The 17,708-nt window shown below is 42.2% G+C and overlaps 1 protein-coding gene across 2 annotated transcripts; it reads right to left on the bottom strand.

The window, feature by feature from the left end:
- Positions 1 to 7,262: 7,262 nt before the first annotated feature.
- On the bottom strand, positions 7,263 to 17,460 carry LOC127766513 (mechanosensitive ion channel protein 2, chloroplastic-like). Of its 2 annotated transcripts, none has more exons than XM_052291572.1 (14): positions 17,315 to 17,460; positions 16,105 to 16,275; positions 15,967 to 16,020; positions 14,611 to 14,768; positions 13,877 to 13,997; positions 13,700 to 13,794; positions 13,458 to 13,571; positions 12,446 to 12,506; positions 10,731 to 10,880; positions 10,545 to 10,655; positions 10,158 to 10,325; positions 9,946 to 10,059; positions 8,916 to 8,972; positions 7,263 to 8,250 (listed from the first exon to the last, which is right to left on the bottom strand). In XM_052291572.1, exons 2-14 carry the CDS (start codon positions 16,180 to 16,182, stop codon positions 7,546 to 7,548), a joined length of 1,986 nt encoding a protein of 661 aa, XP_052147532.1. In that variant the 5' UTR covers positions 16,183 to 16,275; positions 17,315 to 17,460; the 3' UTR covers positions 7,263 to 7,545. The 2 variants fall into 2 exon arrangements, with proteins under 2 accessions (XP_052147532.1, XP_052147533.1); XM_052291573.1 differs by having other exon boundaries at positions 16,105 to 16,270; positions 17,315 to 17,456.
- Positions 17,461 to 17,708: the final 248 nt, after the last annotated feature.

Below are 17,708 nucleotides of genomic sequence, written 5' to 3'. Positions count from 1 at the left end.
AAGTCACAACATTTATGGGAGAGCTTGCATACCACCAAAGAGTGCTAGAACTAACCACTCTGTCGCGAACAGGTCCCGTCTCGACTGTGCTACCTTCACGAGTACGAGTGTCGTACTCGTTCTGCTCTCCACATCCTCGGGGTCGTCCGCTATGTCGGCTAGCATCCAGGCCGGACGTAGGACAAGACGGTAGGTCCTGTGGAGCCACGCCAAGTACGCGTAGAACTCCGCCCTGTTGTGCTGACCCTGGTCTGGTACTGCATTCTCCTCGAACTTCTCCCATTGTGTGATATGATCTTAATGGTAATAGGCCCAATCAGTGACCTTCTTGTTCTTCCGACGGTCCACCCTACACATATGCAAAATATCAATCTCAAATATGTCAGAAATGTTGACATGAAAATAACTCTGCATGCAAAAAAAATTCTTAACCGGAATTACTAACTTGTGTAAGTCAATACTTGTGGAGAAACGGTGCGGGATTGTTTGAAGCCTTCCTAACTGCCGCATCACGCGGTTGCACATCTGGAACTCCACTGCATAGAAGCAGATCAGTGGGCACCAAAGGGTCTTCAACGCATCCTCTATATGGCAAATGGGATTTAGTTCCAGCTCGAGCACTTCCTGTGCCTCATATGGCATCCATACCACCTACAGCAACAACAATAAAAAAACATTGAATCACATTTAGTACTATATAGTAAGAAAACATTTTCATGTGCGATAGAACGGTGATTTCCTTACAAGTTCTGGCTGTAGGTAGTCCATCTCATTTGTGTAGTGGTAATAGGCCAAATTCCTGCGGCCTAGTACTGGAGATGGGACCGATTCCCACAGGTGAGCTACAGTGGGATGTCGGTCGGCATCCTTATGCGGCCAAACCTGATGGGTCCTCCACATGGGCCGACCAACAGGAAGCCTCGTCCACATCCAAACCTGCGTCACATATGTTATTTTACAACTTTTAAGCAAGAAATTGAAATGTTACGAAACAGAACATGCGTGAACTAACCTGTAGCAACCAAACATAGCCTGCTAGGTTCGCTTCCCCGCCTTGCCTTCGGCAGGCATCACATAGTTGCCGGTACAGCCAGGATAGGGCAGCAGACCCCCAGCTGAAGGTACCAGCCTCATCCCAGTCCGCGAGTAACGGAAGCCACATCCAAGAGGCCATGTCTCCACTGGAGTCAGGGAACAGAATATTGCCGAAGATGTACAGGATATACGCCCTACAGTATCGCTGCACCGTGGCCTCGTCTGCCTCGGCGGGACACTGACCGAAGTTGGCACGCAACCAACTCAAAGGAACCCCTGAGGTCTTCGTCTGCCTCTGACCGTCAGGTGCCACTGGAGGCTCCACGCCAAGGTACTCATCGACCCTCTGCCTCCAGTTCCCTGACGCTGTGTCACCTGTGACCGCCTGACCCCGGATAGGAAGACCCAGGATCATGGCGACGTCCTTTAGAGTGACCGTCAGCTCCCCGCAAGGTAGGTGGAAGGTGTGTGTCTCTGGATGCCACCGGTCCACGAGGGCCGTCAGAGCAGCGGTGTTGTACAGAGGCACCGGTCGCTGCGCCATGGTCACGAACGCCAAGAGCTTCGCCCGCCGTAAGTACGGGACGTACCGGTCGTCGAACAGTATGTGTGTCATGTGACCTCTGACTCGAAGGGTCTTCAGGCGCTACATCAGTAGACAAACATAATTACATATAGTTAGCGACAATATGACATATACAAGGGTTGTGAAAACAAATGGAATATTGTTGATGCTAACCTCTCCGCTCGCAATCTGGGGAGCCCGGTGCTTCTCCTCGTAGAAATCCTCCAACCCCGGAAAGTGCTCCATCCTGTAAATGAAAATGGAATCATCAGTAATTGCAATGAAATTAAATGGAAAAATCACAATGAGAACGGAAAGGAGAACAATAGAAAGTAAACATTGAAGCCAAAATAACAACTTAACAAATGTAATGCAAACTAAATTTACAACATTAAAAAATATGAATGTGATCCAATCCAACCTGTGTGCTACCCTCACCACCTCCCCCGATCCTACGGCGCTTTTTCGGTCGATCCTTAGACTTGTCTCGCTTCGGACACCTAGTTTTCTTATGGCCTAGTTCGTGGCATAGCGAACATCTATTTTGCATGACCGGCTCTGAATTTGTATTGTTCGGCTTTTGTGACCAGCGGTTGCCTGAACCTTTGTACGCTTTGTCCATGTCGTTCTTGAACCTTCTTGTCCTTCTTCTTCCCCGTGTGTTGTTCTTCAATGACAAGTCCGAAACGAAGAACTCTCCATCATAACTTGGCCACTGCGATGGATCTAGGTAAGGTTCAAACCTAGGGGAGTATGTGTCCTGCACAGCTCTATTGGAAGCATCATAACACATTCGGGGGGCCACCTCCACATCCAAACCTCGCAACTTACAAACGGTTATCATGTGGGAGCATGGCAAGTGATGGAGCTGAGGGAACTGACAACTGCATGTGTTATCTCTCGCAACCACGACGTAGTGACGTCCACCCCATTGCACCCCAGCCGCCGTGACTCCGCCTTGCTCGCTAACCTCATACTTCATCGAAGGGAAATCGAAACATGCTGTTCTTTGCCCCAAAGTTCGTCTTTGTTCCTCCTCAAATATGTCCTTAACTTTTGTGGGCCACTTCTTTCCACTCAGGATATCTACAGTTGCCTCTTTGTGTCTATCAACAAACCAACTATTGCACTTCGAAAATGTGTATGCCACAATAGCTATAACCGGCAGTTTCCAAATGCCTCTCAAGACATTATTGAAACTCTCGGCCATATTACTAGTCATGATGTTGTGGCGACGCCCGTTGGTATCAAATGCTCTTGCCCATTTGACCTTAAGTGCCATATGGTCTTCTAGCCACTTCTTTGGCCTCTCTCCGACCACACCCAAGAGGTGTTTTATCTCATCTAGGAACAATGCTTTCTCATTTATTTGATAGATTCGCTCAAGATCTTTCATCTGATCCGTCGTAGCTCCAGCTGTGTAGAAGTTAGCACAGAAGTGCCTCATGCACCACCTGTGGTGAATGGTAAGGTGATGAGGCATGCTGTGGTTGATGGAGTTCAAAATGCCAGGGTGTCTATCAGAAATTATATACACTTCTCTATTAGGACCGATCAGCTTGTGTCTCAACATGTTGATGAACCACTCCCAGTTGGATGTATTCTCCTTCTCTGCCAGAGCAAACGCCAAGGGAACAAGATGTAACCCTGCGTCGACCCCTATTGCCGTGAGCAATGTACCTTGGTATTTACCGGTTAAGAAAGTGCCATCAATTGCTAGCACCGGCCTCAAATGCTTGAATGCTTCTATGGACTGGCCAAATATCCAATATGCACGTCCAAATACTCACCTCTGTACTCCCTCCACCATCCTTGACTTCTCGGGGTGAGCCTCAACACGGAAATGCATGGTAGGGTTCTTTTCTTTGATGGCACGCATCAGTGTAGGCAAGCGAACATACGCCTCGTCCCAATCTCCCCAAATGACCTTCATAGCAACTTGCTTAGCACGCCATGCTTTGCCATACGTAGGCCGATAGTGCCATATTTGCTCAACTGCCTCGACAATCGCTGCTGGAGACAAAGTTGGTTCAGCTCGCACAAATGCATGTAACCTATTTCCAATAAACCTCGAAGTAAGTTGCAAATGCTTGCCGGTTACTTCCGCACTACAGCATGTGTGGTCTTCGCCCACCCTAGTCACCCGCCACCTATCTCCTCCACTCTTCCTTGCATTAATCTGCCATTTGCAATGGCAATCGAGACAAGCCACAGTATACTTTACTGACGCATTAGATTCCTTCACATGGTACGGCCGGTGGACACGGATAGAATAACTCTGCAACCATATTTTCAGATCATCCATCGATCGAAACTCCAACCCCTTCCTTGGTTCATCACACATTGGTTCGAAGGCACCGTCATATTGTGGATCCCCATCAACAATTGCTAGCCCGGATCTGGTAAGATCCTAGAATTGTGTTATTTCCGGGTTTCTACCCACCAATTTCTCAAACACAGTCCTTTCATGCTCCGACATCTTACGCACTAGACGATCATCATCGGAGTCGGAAGCGAACTCATCCAATTCATCCTCTGTATCATACTCCAACCAGCCTAGGTTCAATCCACTGCGTATCATAGCCTCCTCACACTCCTCTCGGGTATAGAATTCCAGCCTAACCAACTCCCTTAGGCCCATACTTACATTCTTAGCATTCGCTTCTTCCTCAGGCAACTCCACATCATCTCCTACCTCCCGACCATCCTCAATATCTCCTTCCTCTCTTACCGGCACATTCTCCTCCACATTAACTTCCTCCCTTAACGGCGCATTCTCCTTCCCATGTACTTCCTCCCTTACCAGGACATTCTCCTCCCCATGTACTTCCTCCCTGACCTCCACATCCGCCATATCATTTACTCCCTCGCCCACCTCCACGTCTTCCTCAATTAATTCTTCCTTCCTACTACACCTCTTCGACAGTTCGTGAGAACTAATAGGTGATTCTATGAGTGGACTTTCGTTCAAGTCTACAAGTTCTTTCTTCCCTTTCCTACCTTCTTTCTTCCATGCAAACACCTCAAGAGCTTTGAAATGTGACCCCAATACTATATCTATATATGTTTGCCATTCGATCTCTCCATTCAAGTCTAACATAAACTTATGCGACATGACACCGCCGCCCACATCGTATCTCCCTTGCATACCAACCGACTCATCACTCCAATCCAATTCATGCTTAATGCGAGACATTAACTCCTCAAATGTTGGCTTCGCATGAAACACTAACTGTCTAACAATCATTCCCTCAAATTTGCTTCCACCGGTACTTTCATCTACCACACAACCACCATAATGAAGCCGGACCAATCTATCCATCTACAATATTTAACCCATACATAAACATTAATTAATTTGAAAACAATCTCTAAATACCATAGCAATCCCAAAACTTCCAAACCTATCAACATGTCCAACTTTTCCATAAAACAATACCTAATTGTTTCAACTAAAATACTACACATTATTCATAAAAAAAATTCCCTTCTCCTGCATAGTGCCTAGACCTCACCACACATCAACCCCTTGCATCCATTTCAATCACCACACATCAATCCAACAAAGCCCTAACCATCACCACACATCTTTCCAAAATATATGTTCTCAATTCTACAAATCAACATGAACCAAATGGAGCAAGATTAATATGTGTCTTCCGCACTACATCCCCACCCACATTATCCAATTAACATCCCAATCCGAGCCAATAATTATCAAACCACGGTTGGAACCAGAACAATGCGAAATATCCAATAAAACATGGGGGAAATTAGGGTTTCTAGAGGAGTTTACCTTCTCAATCGATCTCCAACTCAATCCCGACAAAATCCCCTTCGATTTGAGTGGATTTGGGGGAGATTTGGTGAGGGGAGAAGAGAGCGCGACGAACCCTAGCATGCGGGGTGGGGAAGAATAGAGGAGAGGCTGGCTAGGGGCGGCCTCGGCCGGCCTCTAAGTACCAAAACTCAGCGCCAGGATTGGCCATCTCAGCGCCGAAGCGGTTGGCGCTGAGGTAGCTGCCACGTCAGCTGGGGGATCGGCCCGGCCGCCACGGTGGCACGAGGTCAGCGCCACGCCCGTTGGCGCTGACATGCCCAACCTCAGCGTGCGCTTGGCGCTGAGCAAACGGCCTATTTTTAGTTGAAGTTTTTGGCAGGGGTTAGTTTCGAATAAGTTTTTGAAAAGGGTCAATTTGTCAAAAAAAAACGGCCAAAACAACCTGTGAAGGGTTCGGACGCTCACTTATCCCAAGCAAAGAAAAACTACCACTTCAGTACTTCACCGTAGATGCATGCGAACTACTTTAGTAGAAATTGTAGAATTTCCAAAACCTCAGAAGAAAAGGTCGTTGTGCCTCATTTGCATCCTCGGTCTCTTTACTCTCCCTGCAACTATTTACTAATTTCAATTTACTTTACTGGAGTTTCCATGCTATGCCTGCTTCCACTTTACTGTTACACTAGTTAACATTGGACATATAGTAGGTTAGCATTTCATATCTACAATTAGGATTTTATTGTTGGGCCTAAGTTTTTAGAAACTTCATTCATCTTGCGCTAGGGTATCTTTGATCATTCAACGCGTGGTCCGCTCGATCTCGATCTTGGGGCGATCTGATTGTTGGGACCTTAACTAGTGTTCACAAACCCTATTCACCCTTGTGATTAATCGTTCATTGTGATCTACTAACTACTATATTTTCTTTTAGAAATTAATGATCAAAGTTAGGAATTTTATTACTACTACTACTTATATATACTACTTACTTAGGATAAAGCTAAAACGATAATTAATTTGAAATGGAAGGAATAAATGGCTGCCTACCTAACGTGAGTTTAGTTTTCTGTTTTTAACAGCAACTGTTGCTAGTTCTGCATCATATTTAATTTGTACTATGCGGCCGGACTGAAGAACCTTCAATTCACTATACAACCCATGTTTAGCCGGCATGCAATTAACCGGATGAAAAGATCGAAAATGTGCCTCAGCTCTAGCTGTAGCGAAGACCCAAGAAGAAAACGTGCAGCACTTGAAACAATAGACACCGGGCCCGGAAACAGCAGTTATGCATGAAAGAGTGGGCAGGCTCGGGTGGCCGGGTTTCGCTATGATTTCCTGCAAAGAACCCGGTGATCTTGGCTATATGTATATGTAGATGCATGTAGTAGGTGCAGGGTGTGTGCATTGACATGTCACCTTTCCGAATCATCACCTTTTCTCCTCTTTCTGGCCTGCAATTATGAATCTTCTCCACACTTGACTACGTACCAGCGGCCATGTCTGCCGGCCGGCCGTGTTCAACTCCAACCAAGCACCAATATCTGGACTCTGGTCGGGTGACACTAAGTTGACACAAGATTACATCGATGATGCACGATGCAGGCCAATCTGGGCGGCTGAGATGAGATGGCTTCATGGCGACAACTACTGTGGTCACAAATAATTGCCCACTAGCTGCAACCCAACAACTCAGACAGCCTTGGAGGGGAAGATTATATATTTAACCCTTCACCCACTGGCCCATACGGACATCAAGCAACGGTCTGCAGATCACCCCCAACTGCAAGGACCATTTGACACTGCCATCATCATTCAAAACAGACCTAAAACTGATTCCAGTCAGGAACCATGATAACGTGGTCGCATCACAAATGCACATGCAAGAGGCAACACAGGTCAGGTCAGCTTTATCTAGGATTGTTACAGAGGCTGCAGGATATGTACAATAATATGTTGAACGGAGAGGAGAGGCCTTGTGATTTTACAGGCCTAATATAGCAAATGGCTGAGAAGTACATTTGAGGAGGTTCGTCTCCTGAATAGTATCAGCGACGATCAATACCTTTGACATAGACAGGTTTGACAGATTGCATTTGCACAAGCACAAAAAAAAGGTAGGCTTGGTGACAAATATAGCATAAATAATCGGTTTAAACTCAGATCACCTATCAAGATTCCTCTGGTCACCTTTTTCTTGACCTTTCTTATCCTTCGGTGATGAAGCAGCCTCAACTGTGTCTTGCTCAGTTTCAGAAAGTGATAGATGAGGGTTCATTCCGTCATCAATTGGTAATGTCCTCTTGGATCCCTCAAGAGCTAAACCCAGAACAATGTTGTCTTCAAAGACGGGTCTCGATTCTTTCTTTGAATTAGCAACAGAGACAGCGCCATCTCCTTCTCGTTCAGTGGCCTCAGCTCCTTGAGTTTTTCCTTTACCAGTTTTGGAAGTTGATGCAATAGGATCCATATTTTCTGACCATGGAGAAGATGGCGATGTTGTTGTCGCATGATCATTTTTACTATTCTTCATGCGACCATCTTCTGGTACTGATTTTTTCTGTTCCTGCTTCTCGGAGTTGCTTATACTAGCATTATCAGCTGAAGCTGACTTAGCCTCTGCAGAAGTGACTGTCTTGACTTTATGATCTTCACGCGATGCTGGACGAGGCTTAGACTTGTCATCGCTAATCCTTGCAGAGGTATCAATCAGAAGTGGACGGCCACGTACACGACTATACATCTCCTCTCCGAAAGGAATGTTATCGATGTCTGCATTGCCATAAGATTTCTGAACTGTTCGAATCTGGGTGGCAAGCCTTGCCCTATGATGGCCGACTATTCTAAGAAGATCCAACATAACAGCTTCCTGTTGTAATATTGAACAAAAAATACTCAGTTGTTTTGTAGCACCACAGACAGAACACTACCATCAATTGTTTCAAGTGCTGTCTAAAAATCCTACTGGAATATCGCATGCAAACATGGCTTTCTAGGCTAGGTTTCTCCAATGAAATTTGAAATAAAAGCTATTATAATGCTTTCCATACAAGGTGGAACTGTGGAAGGAAAAGTCCCAGAAAAGATGAATGCACCAGGTTGACAGTGAGTAGATCAGGAGTTCATTGGCCCTTTAGAGTCATCATCAATGGCATGTATGGAGTTCATGCAATCTCTTGCGTCTATTTATAATTCCAGGCTGAAGTGTCAAATACTAAGATATGACAATATGCTATTTGCTCTAATTAGTGTGGCCACACTCTTTATGCCCATTTCATTTATTGCTGTCAGATGGTTGCAAAAAAGAACTATAATGGAGACTATGCTTCATGCATTGGTGACTGTCAGTTCTGACAAAGTTACAGTAAAGGGTCAAATAACCATAATAATTCCAATAAAACTGGTCCTACCTAGCTTGGGCAAATATTATTAATAATACAGCCTAGAAAGTAGTATTCTTGATAGAGCATATCGTTTCAGCACATACCAAACGTGTCTTTATTGTAAGCAGATATGCAGATACAGACACATTACCTGGACATTGAGATACTCCTCAAAATGAGATGTCTTCACAAAGCATGATATGTAAATCTACAGGAAAACAAAACAAAATGATATAAAAGTTTAGACACTTGCGAGCTTGGGACCAGAGATAAATTGATACAAGGGCAATGAAACTGAAATCTTAACACCAGTTTGAACTCAGAAGGTGAAAATGGAATGGCAGTTATTTTGAACAGAAAAGTAAAAAAGAGAACAAATGACATCCTGATGGTGATAGGAAAATCAACTACCAACCAGTAACTGGTTTTGACAGAAAGACTTTTGTAAAACCGGCAACTTACGATCTTAAGAGCAAACAGATTTATGTGCCAAGATTTTAGTGATGTAAAATGATTTCAGCTGCATTCTAGATTTCTTTTGCATATAAATAATTGTTTAAAAAATTTAGAGAAGAGGTAAACAAAACAAAAATCAGTCATAATCACAGTGCATTGGTTAGTTCTTAGTGAGGTTGATTAAGAATGGCTCAGGTTCGACAAGCTATACAAGGTCTGCCCAAACTGCCTTGCAGGGAAAGCTGAAGCCCTTCCGCACTTAAGCTAAAACTTTGTGTCGGCAAACTTTTTGAATACACATGTACAAGTGACTTACAGGTCGAATAAACTTGAGTTGGAAGTCCAAAATATTTGTATTGTTATCAAGCCAAGCTCCACGCTCAAACCCCCAACAGTCTAGCTAGCTTGAGCATGTACTGAGCTAGAGCCAAACCTACCTGGTCCCCTTGATGCCCCTAGTTACTACTTGACAGCTGTCCCAAAATTTACTGACATTATCACCTTACGACATACCAGCTACTGGCAGGATACAAGAATCAAGCTCAACAGCACATAAAGAACACAGTAAACCATACCCAAAAGAAAAAAAAAAGTAGGCTCTGGATAAGGCAGATCTGGAAGGTTCTAGCTACCAAAACATGCCATACTGACCATTGGTAAGGACCAACTCCACTAGTATTCAGATCAAAAGAGGGAATTACTCAATGTAAGAAATTAGAATTTACCATAAGAGCTTGGGTTTTTGGATCAATTTTCTCAAAAAATACTCTCCTATGCAGCCTCTGTTGCTCTATATGTGGATTCTTTGCCAACACTTTTCTCATGTCCGCAACAATTATCTACAATGGAACACGGAAAGAAACAATAATAAGGATTCAATACTATGGGGAAAGGATTAAGACGTGAACGTAAGTAATTAATTTAAAATGGTGCTTACACCAATTTTCGCAGCATCCATGTGGCTTAAAGCCAGGTAGGTCTTAATACGCCAATGGGTCCTCTGAGTGTTATTTCTCAAAATAGAAACTGTGAACTTATGGTTAGGAATGTATATAGCTTCTCTATCATCACCTCTAATGATTGTAGGGGACCACCAGCCAACATGCTGAAAATCAAAATAGTTAATGCAAGTTTCAGGATAAAAATGAGAATTCAACAAAATCATATGCAGGGGTAACAGTACATCCAAATGAAATTCCAAATTATGGAGGAAAGATGCCATTTACGTAGTGATGTAGCCCATAAGATGGAGCAAACCAAATAGCATAATGCATTTGTGCCAGATAAATGAAGAGAATGTAAACAAAGCATGCAAAGTACTAACCTCAACAATACCAGAGACTTCAACACCATCTATCTTTGTATTGATCCATTCATTCACCACGAATGGACGTGTGGCATTGATCATAACACTTGAGAGGAAGTTTGTAAAGATCTACATGTTTATAATACCTATTACTGCTATGCCACAAAAAATAATACTTCACTACCATAGAAGGTTTCATAGTACCTCACGACCAGCAAGTGTAAGCAACACAGTCCCAAAACCTCCAGCAGTAATCCACTTTTGGGTATTGAAACCCAGCAACTCCATAAAGAGAGATATAGCAGCAATCCAAATACCAGTGTAAACAGCTTTCACTGCGAAGTCAAATCCCATCTGTGTGAAAGGAACTTGTGTTAGTGATACAAGAGCATGGAAAGAATGAAGAATTAGTACTAAGCAACAAGTACAAGCAGAATCAAAATTTGGAATAAATCTTAATTTCTCGCTTTTAATACTGGTTTTTCATTCTAAAATTAACTAACAAGCCAGTTCATGTATCTAATAAAAATAATGTAACAATCAGAAAGTTTAAATCAACCTAAAGTTTAAACATTTTGTAACCATTAAATAACTGGAGAAAATTGGAGACAAATCTACGCCAACAAACTACATTCTTTTCAATAAAAAAAACACATATTCTTATTTTTTGTCAATCCCTAAGTAATCTAAATCATGTCTTATAGCCACAATAAGAATACATTTTTTATGGCAGAACACAACAATACACAGACCTCTAACTAATCATAAAGAAATAAATAGCAGGCCCCGCATATTTTATTCACTCACTTGTTTTAAATGACTTAATTTGGCTGGTCTCTCTGAAAAATGTACTTCAAAATTAAAAGCCATACACATGATTTGTAATAAAAGAACAGAAAGATTTTTAATTCCTTCGCTCAACTACAATGACAAGAAACCCACACACATTCCATGCAGATAGGTATTTTTCTGCTAGGATCAGTCTGTGCATCACATACTCTAGTATGGTCTGGACTTTGGGGCCTAAAGGCAGAAGCCACATGGCAAGGCAGTGGAAAGAGTTAGGCACAAGCATACTCCAGAACTGCAGCCTCCAAGTGGAACAAGAGACAGCAGCAGTTTGGCAATTAAGTCTCTGTTTTATTAGTTAAGAGTTCAGTCATGAATTGAGTTTCGCAAGTTACATGGCATCCATAGTCTTTAGTTGAATGTTTCCCGCACTTACTTAGTTAAGTTAGCAGATAAGATAAGATTGCATGATTTGAATGTCTTGTTCCTCTCTGGTGTTTATGTTTTTCTCTTTTCCCATTCTCTTAACTGGGGCAATGCACACATAACAGGGGCAGCTTGCGGCCAATGGGAGGCATGAACGTGAGTGATAATGACTGAGCTACCAGCCAGCTGGGCCAAAGGTCAAGTGATGCACGCAGATGATGGGGTTGACCGGGAGCACACATCTGCTGGCAAAGCCGTGTGCCAAGGTCCTTGTGCTACCTCCCTCCCTCTCTTAGGGGAGTTGGATTGGTAATAAACCAAGCAAGGGCAAAATCGTCCGAGGAAACACCGTTAACCCAAAATCCCCCAAAACCTTGTTCTCTCTCCTCTTTTCTCCACATCCCCCAAAATCTTGTGTGTCAAACAGTACAGACAGCTGCATCACCTTACTATACATGCCCTTAGGGGTAAAGCTTTGGCAGAAACCATGGGGCACATCAGTGATTGGCTAGCTGATCAAGGGTACATGCCCTAAACCCATACCCAACCCATGCCATCACAGTTACCAAACACAAACAGAAGTAAATGCAGATATAAAATCTAGCAGAATCAGAATGAACCAAGGTAGGTACTTAGATAATCACTTGTTCTTTTTATTCTTTGAACTGAATCTTGAATTTCTTACGTAAAAGAAACAGTCTTACACGTCTTGAATCATTGGGGTTACGCATGTCCATTAGAAATTTCTGTAACTGCTGAATTAAGCTACAAAAATGATAAATTATGTCAGTATGAGAGGAAAAGGAGAGAAAAAATGTATGCAAATGAAACCAACTGAACAATAATAAACAAGGAAAATATCAGCAAAACATAGCAAAGGTAAAAGTCTACTTTACATCCATAAACTCTTGACTTGGTCCAATTTTCATCCCTCAACTCCAATACCGGATAAAACATGTCCCTAAACTATCAACGACACTATAGGTCTGAAGCTAATTCAAGGCAATTTTCGCTCCAGGTCTGCTGGGGAGTTTTTGGGAAGGTGGAAGAGAAAGGGAGTAGGAGAGGTAAATGTGACATGGCTCTTAGCTCACCCTGTACATGTCATTTGTTATGCAAGTCAACTAGCCAAGTAGTCCACATGGGCAAAAACCACTCTAAACTAGTGCTAGGGAAGATGAGGGACATGTTTTGTCCAGTTTTGGAGTTGAGAGATGAAACGTAGACTAAGAAGAGTAGGGACAAAAAGTTTACTAAGACATAACTTGTTATTTCCAAGCCAAAATGCACCAGAATGTAAGTAAAAGCTCTTCACATTAACATTTCCCTTTCTTAGGGTAAATAGGAACCATTGTCAATCTGTCAAACAAATATTATCCTTCAAGTCTGAAATTTTACCCATTTCATGTACTGACTTAATTTTCAACTTGCACATTGATGGTATCTAGTATTCTAGTCATCAGCAAAGTCTATGATTTTCCACTTTCACATGGTGTTGAGAATACTCAAATTGAGCTAGATTAAGAAGAGAATGCCAATGCCCTGAATTTCAGGCTGCAGGAAGTGCTCTATTTTTAACTTTATCAGTCCGCAAACATGACATCAAATAACTGAGTATGTTGAACTAGCCACAATTAACTTGCATAATTAGAACAATAGTTATAACTTGAAAGGCATCTCTGAATTTTTTTTCCGTTGAGAACATATAATGTGCACCTCGTCAGAATATAGGCAATAGCCAGGACAGTTGATAATGATCTCACAAAAGTTACAAGGCGTGTTTTAACTGCTTGGCTTGCTGCTGAAGGCAACACAACTGGATCCAAAGCCCTGTACAATGTTGTAGAACAAAAACAAATAACAAAAGAAATAAGCAAAAGATGGCACTCAGATGATGCAATATCAATAAGATAGGATTGACACTTCCCAAATTATATACTCCGCTATGGCTACTGTACCTGCAGATAAGTGTTGCTCCTGTCCATAGAAGCAATGGTTGAAGGTACGAGGTAGAAATTAAGTATGTAGGGCTTTTCTTCCAGTTGCCTCCATGCTGTAAGGTACATTTTGGTTATGATATTTTTAGCAAGTCAAAACATAAAAAGCAGAAATAAGGCCATGTAACAGAACAATACGTCGAAACGGTTTCTAATGTCCCTCATTAAAGGCAAGAATCCCCATAAAGCAAAGACAATTATTCCAATTGCAGGAACCACAAGCGCAGTAGCAGGATTTGCAAGTAAAGTGTCACATGACCTGTCAAGAGAAAATAAGGAATCGGTAAAAAGAATTCCAGACATGAAATAAGTAAAATTTTATAGTGATACGGAAATTACAATAAGAAGCAAATTCTTATTAAAAAAGTGTTAATTTAAACTGGTTGAGGCATAAAATGTGAGTAGGCATCCTAAACTAATTGTGGATATTTTTTAAGAAAAATGTCTCAGTATAGTTCTATCTCAAAGCATCCAATAAGCTAAAATTATAGGCAAATTATTATCACATGTTATACAAATAATTGAAGACCATGGGACTCAATCAAGAGAAGTAGATCACAAACCTACTAAATGTTCCCTAGTACCCTAAGATACTGGAAGATATCAACTTGCTCACCAGTCTGATGCGTACTATTCAAATGTACTATAAGATACCACTACAAAACACTTACGATCATATACCATTTTACAGTCAGCAAGAAAATCAAATTCTGCAGATTTATGTATGGTGACAAGCATGATCATCAGTGCAAACTTTCTGAGCATTCAGGAAACTTCACAAGTAACAGTTTACTGATGGGACAAGCATGATCATCAGTGCAGATTTATGTACAATACTATGGTGACAAGCATGATAGGACAAGCAAAACTACCTAGTCAATGCCACTGATGTGCTCTTGACCAAAGGGATTTCCTGCAAAGAAACAGGCAATGCAAAAGATCTAACACCCAAGGCTCTATATCTAGAAGGCACATATAGCATAGGCCTATAGTTCCTCTCCAATATGTTATGACCCCAGCAATTGTGTCCCTGCAAAGAAATGAAGAGAATTTCTCTAAGGTTTACTATAATAGAGCAAAAACAACATTAAAATAAATGGAGTCAAATACTACCTCCGTCCAGAATATAAGGATTTTTAGAGTTGGACACGGATAGTAAGAAAGTATGTAGAATTAAATGGGAGATGTTTGTGATTGGTTGAGAAATGGAGGTAGGTGGAAAAATAGAATGGTGAATGGTTGTGATTGGTTGGGAAAAGGATATTGGTGAAGAAGTTGTTATATTTTGGGACGGAGGGAGTACTATATACTATTGGATAACAAAGAACAAATGACAAATACAAACTGTAGTGAATGATGCAAAAGAAAAAAAAAAGGAAACACAGTACAACTATTAACTGTTATATTATTCGTGTACCAAATATAGGTTCTTCTCTATGACTCTATGTAGTAATAAAAGAAATGCTTTGTGTCCCTATGCGCACAACACTACTCAGCAATATCTCTATGTAGTAATAAAAGAAATGCTTTGTGTCCCTATGCGCACAATACTACTCAGCAATATGTGCATAATACAGATTCCCCATTTCTCAGTCTATCGACAGATGGTAAACACTTACAAGTTATGAGATATTCATTATTTCACTTAATTCTCATACCACAACATATTGAGAAAAGCATCTTCTCCCACTCTCATGTGAATGCAGCTTGTTAGACCATTTCAAGAAAATGAATTACACTTTATTATCTCAAACAAAAATTAATGTATCTACAAAATGGTGAGAACAAGCACGGCATTTGATTCCTTTTATCACTTCAATTGCTTAGAATTGACAGGAAAGACTAACAGTAACTTGACAATCGTTGTGTAAATATTATTAGAATTTCAAACTAAGTTTCAAACAGCAAGATATCTGGATAGTCTAAAGCTGTCAAATACATCTGTGAAAGAGAAATAGACAGCAAAATAATTCTCTGCCATACATATGTACACACTCCTATTCTAAAATAATTATTTGCTTCTGCTACATGACAACTACTAACTTTTTTCTCAAAAAAAAATCTACTAACTTGCACAATTTCAAGTAGGAACAAATATTAGGTGCAGAAAAAGGTAAAACATATGTAGACTTATAGTAAAACATAACAAAAGAAACATCACTACACCTCTATAAACAGTGACTGAAAAATAATATTATCTTAACAGTACTGAAAGGAAGAAACCATACATTAGGAACCGAAGATAATGAAGTTGATGTGAGAGAACTTCGGATATCTGGGTTCTAGGAAAAATAAACATTCAGGGGTCAGGACACAGAAAATAAAAACAGATTAATAATTAAAGATTAGGAGTGAACAATCTGCACCCTGAATTTGTTGGTCTGGCAGAAACGGTTGGTAGCAGTCACTCCTTGGAATAGCTGGGATGTCACTCCAACAGCCATCTCAGGCAGGACTCAAATGACACGTAAAATAATCACATCCACTGAATTAACTTCTATCAGTGCTGCCTGAGTTATAAGTGCAACTTCACTTCTCTGACAAAAAAAAACAATATGTAAGAAGTGTGGTTTGCAACGGGCTTAAGATTAATTTGAAATATTTTTTAGAACATCAAGTTTCCTGTTTCTTAATTAAGTATGAAGGAGTCCATATTACTCCCCAGTCCCCACCCCCACCCCCGAGAAATGTTCTGCCATCGTGGTCATTGATGTGGCTGCTAACATTTGCATTCACTCAGAATTTGTTACATAAAATATTCTTCCTCATATGTTCAGGGTACTAGTATTGCCAAAATATTGAGTTTTAGCATGACAACATGGTGCCTGAATCAAATAAATCAAGGTAATGAAGATACTTTTATGCATGACCAGACACTGGAGGCTCCACATACCCTTGGAGCACTATATTAATTAAAATATGGTGTCGGTAATAAAATATTTTTATCAACATCATAGTATGACCTAACCTAAGTCCTACCAACTAGTACCACTGTGCAAGAGTAACCGGAAATCAAACTGGTCATGCCCAACCCTAGGCATGCCAATTACAGCTAAAAACAACACTGTTCTAATTACACCTGCAAGCTGCTCCAAATCGCCTACTAACATTCAAGAATGGATATTGGAATTTCAGTGCCATCAAGACCGTGCCACTGCCCACTGGTATTCATGGTCAAGTTGGTAACAGGAAATGGAGGTCCTAGGTTACATAGCAGTATAAATCACGCGCAAAGATATCATCACAGTTAAGCAGACCATCCCATGCCGTACCCTCGAATTGAACGAACCAATTCAAACCCCTCAATTCTAGGAAATTATTATCAACTTAGCAGACGACAACATAGTAACAACAGCCAGTACTATCATAGGAACAACAGGTATTAATCCTATCCTAATCCATTTAGAACAAAACCAAAACCAATTAACCCCCAATGATTCAACCATTCCTCATCCAATTCCTTCACACAAACCATGCATAGTGATTCTCGATCTGTCAGACGAGGAGTTGCGTACGCGACACGGCACCGAGGCGCGCCGCCCACCAATAACCAGGAGCAGCGGCAGGGGCCCTTACCTGGGCGGAGTCGCGCTCGGACGGAAGGCCACGCCGGCCCGGGATTTCAGCGGCAACTCTCCGGCGGCGCCGGCGGCCCGCGGCGGGCGCTGAATCCGAGGGGATAGGAGGGAGGGAGGGAGGGAGGGAGGGAGGGAGGGGGGCGGCGGGCGAGGGAGGAGAGGGAGAGGGGGACGATGGATGGGTGGGGGGAGATTGGGAGAAGGGAAGGGAGGAGGAGGAAGAAGAAGGGAGAAAAAAAGAGGAAAGGAAGGCGAAGGCGATAACGCCGTCTGCGTCCGGGCGCGGCGTGGCGAGGCGACACACGCGACGCCGCGAGAGCGATGGGGGAAGCGACGGAACCACGCACGTGTAGCCTTATCGCCCTTGCCTTTTTGCCTATGCGCCGTGCCTG

Source organism: Oryza glaberrima, chromosome 3 (assembly GCF_000147395.1).
Source record: "Oryza glaberrima chromosome 3, OglaRS2, whole genome shotgun sequence".
NCBI lineage: Eukaryota > Viridiplantae > Streptophyta > Magnoliopsida > Poales > Poaceae > Oryza > Oryza glaberrima.
The sequence above is the reverse complement of the archived record's forward strand: the minus strand, read 5'-3'. Positions and strand labels throughout refer to the sequence as shown.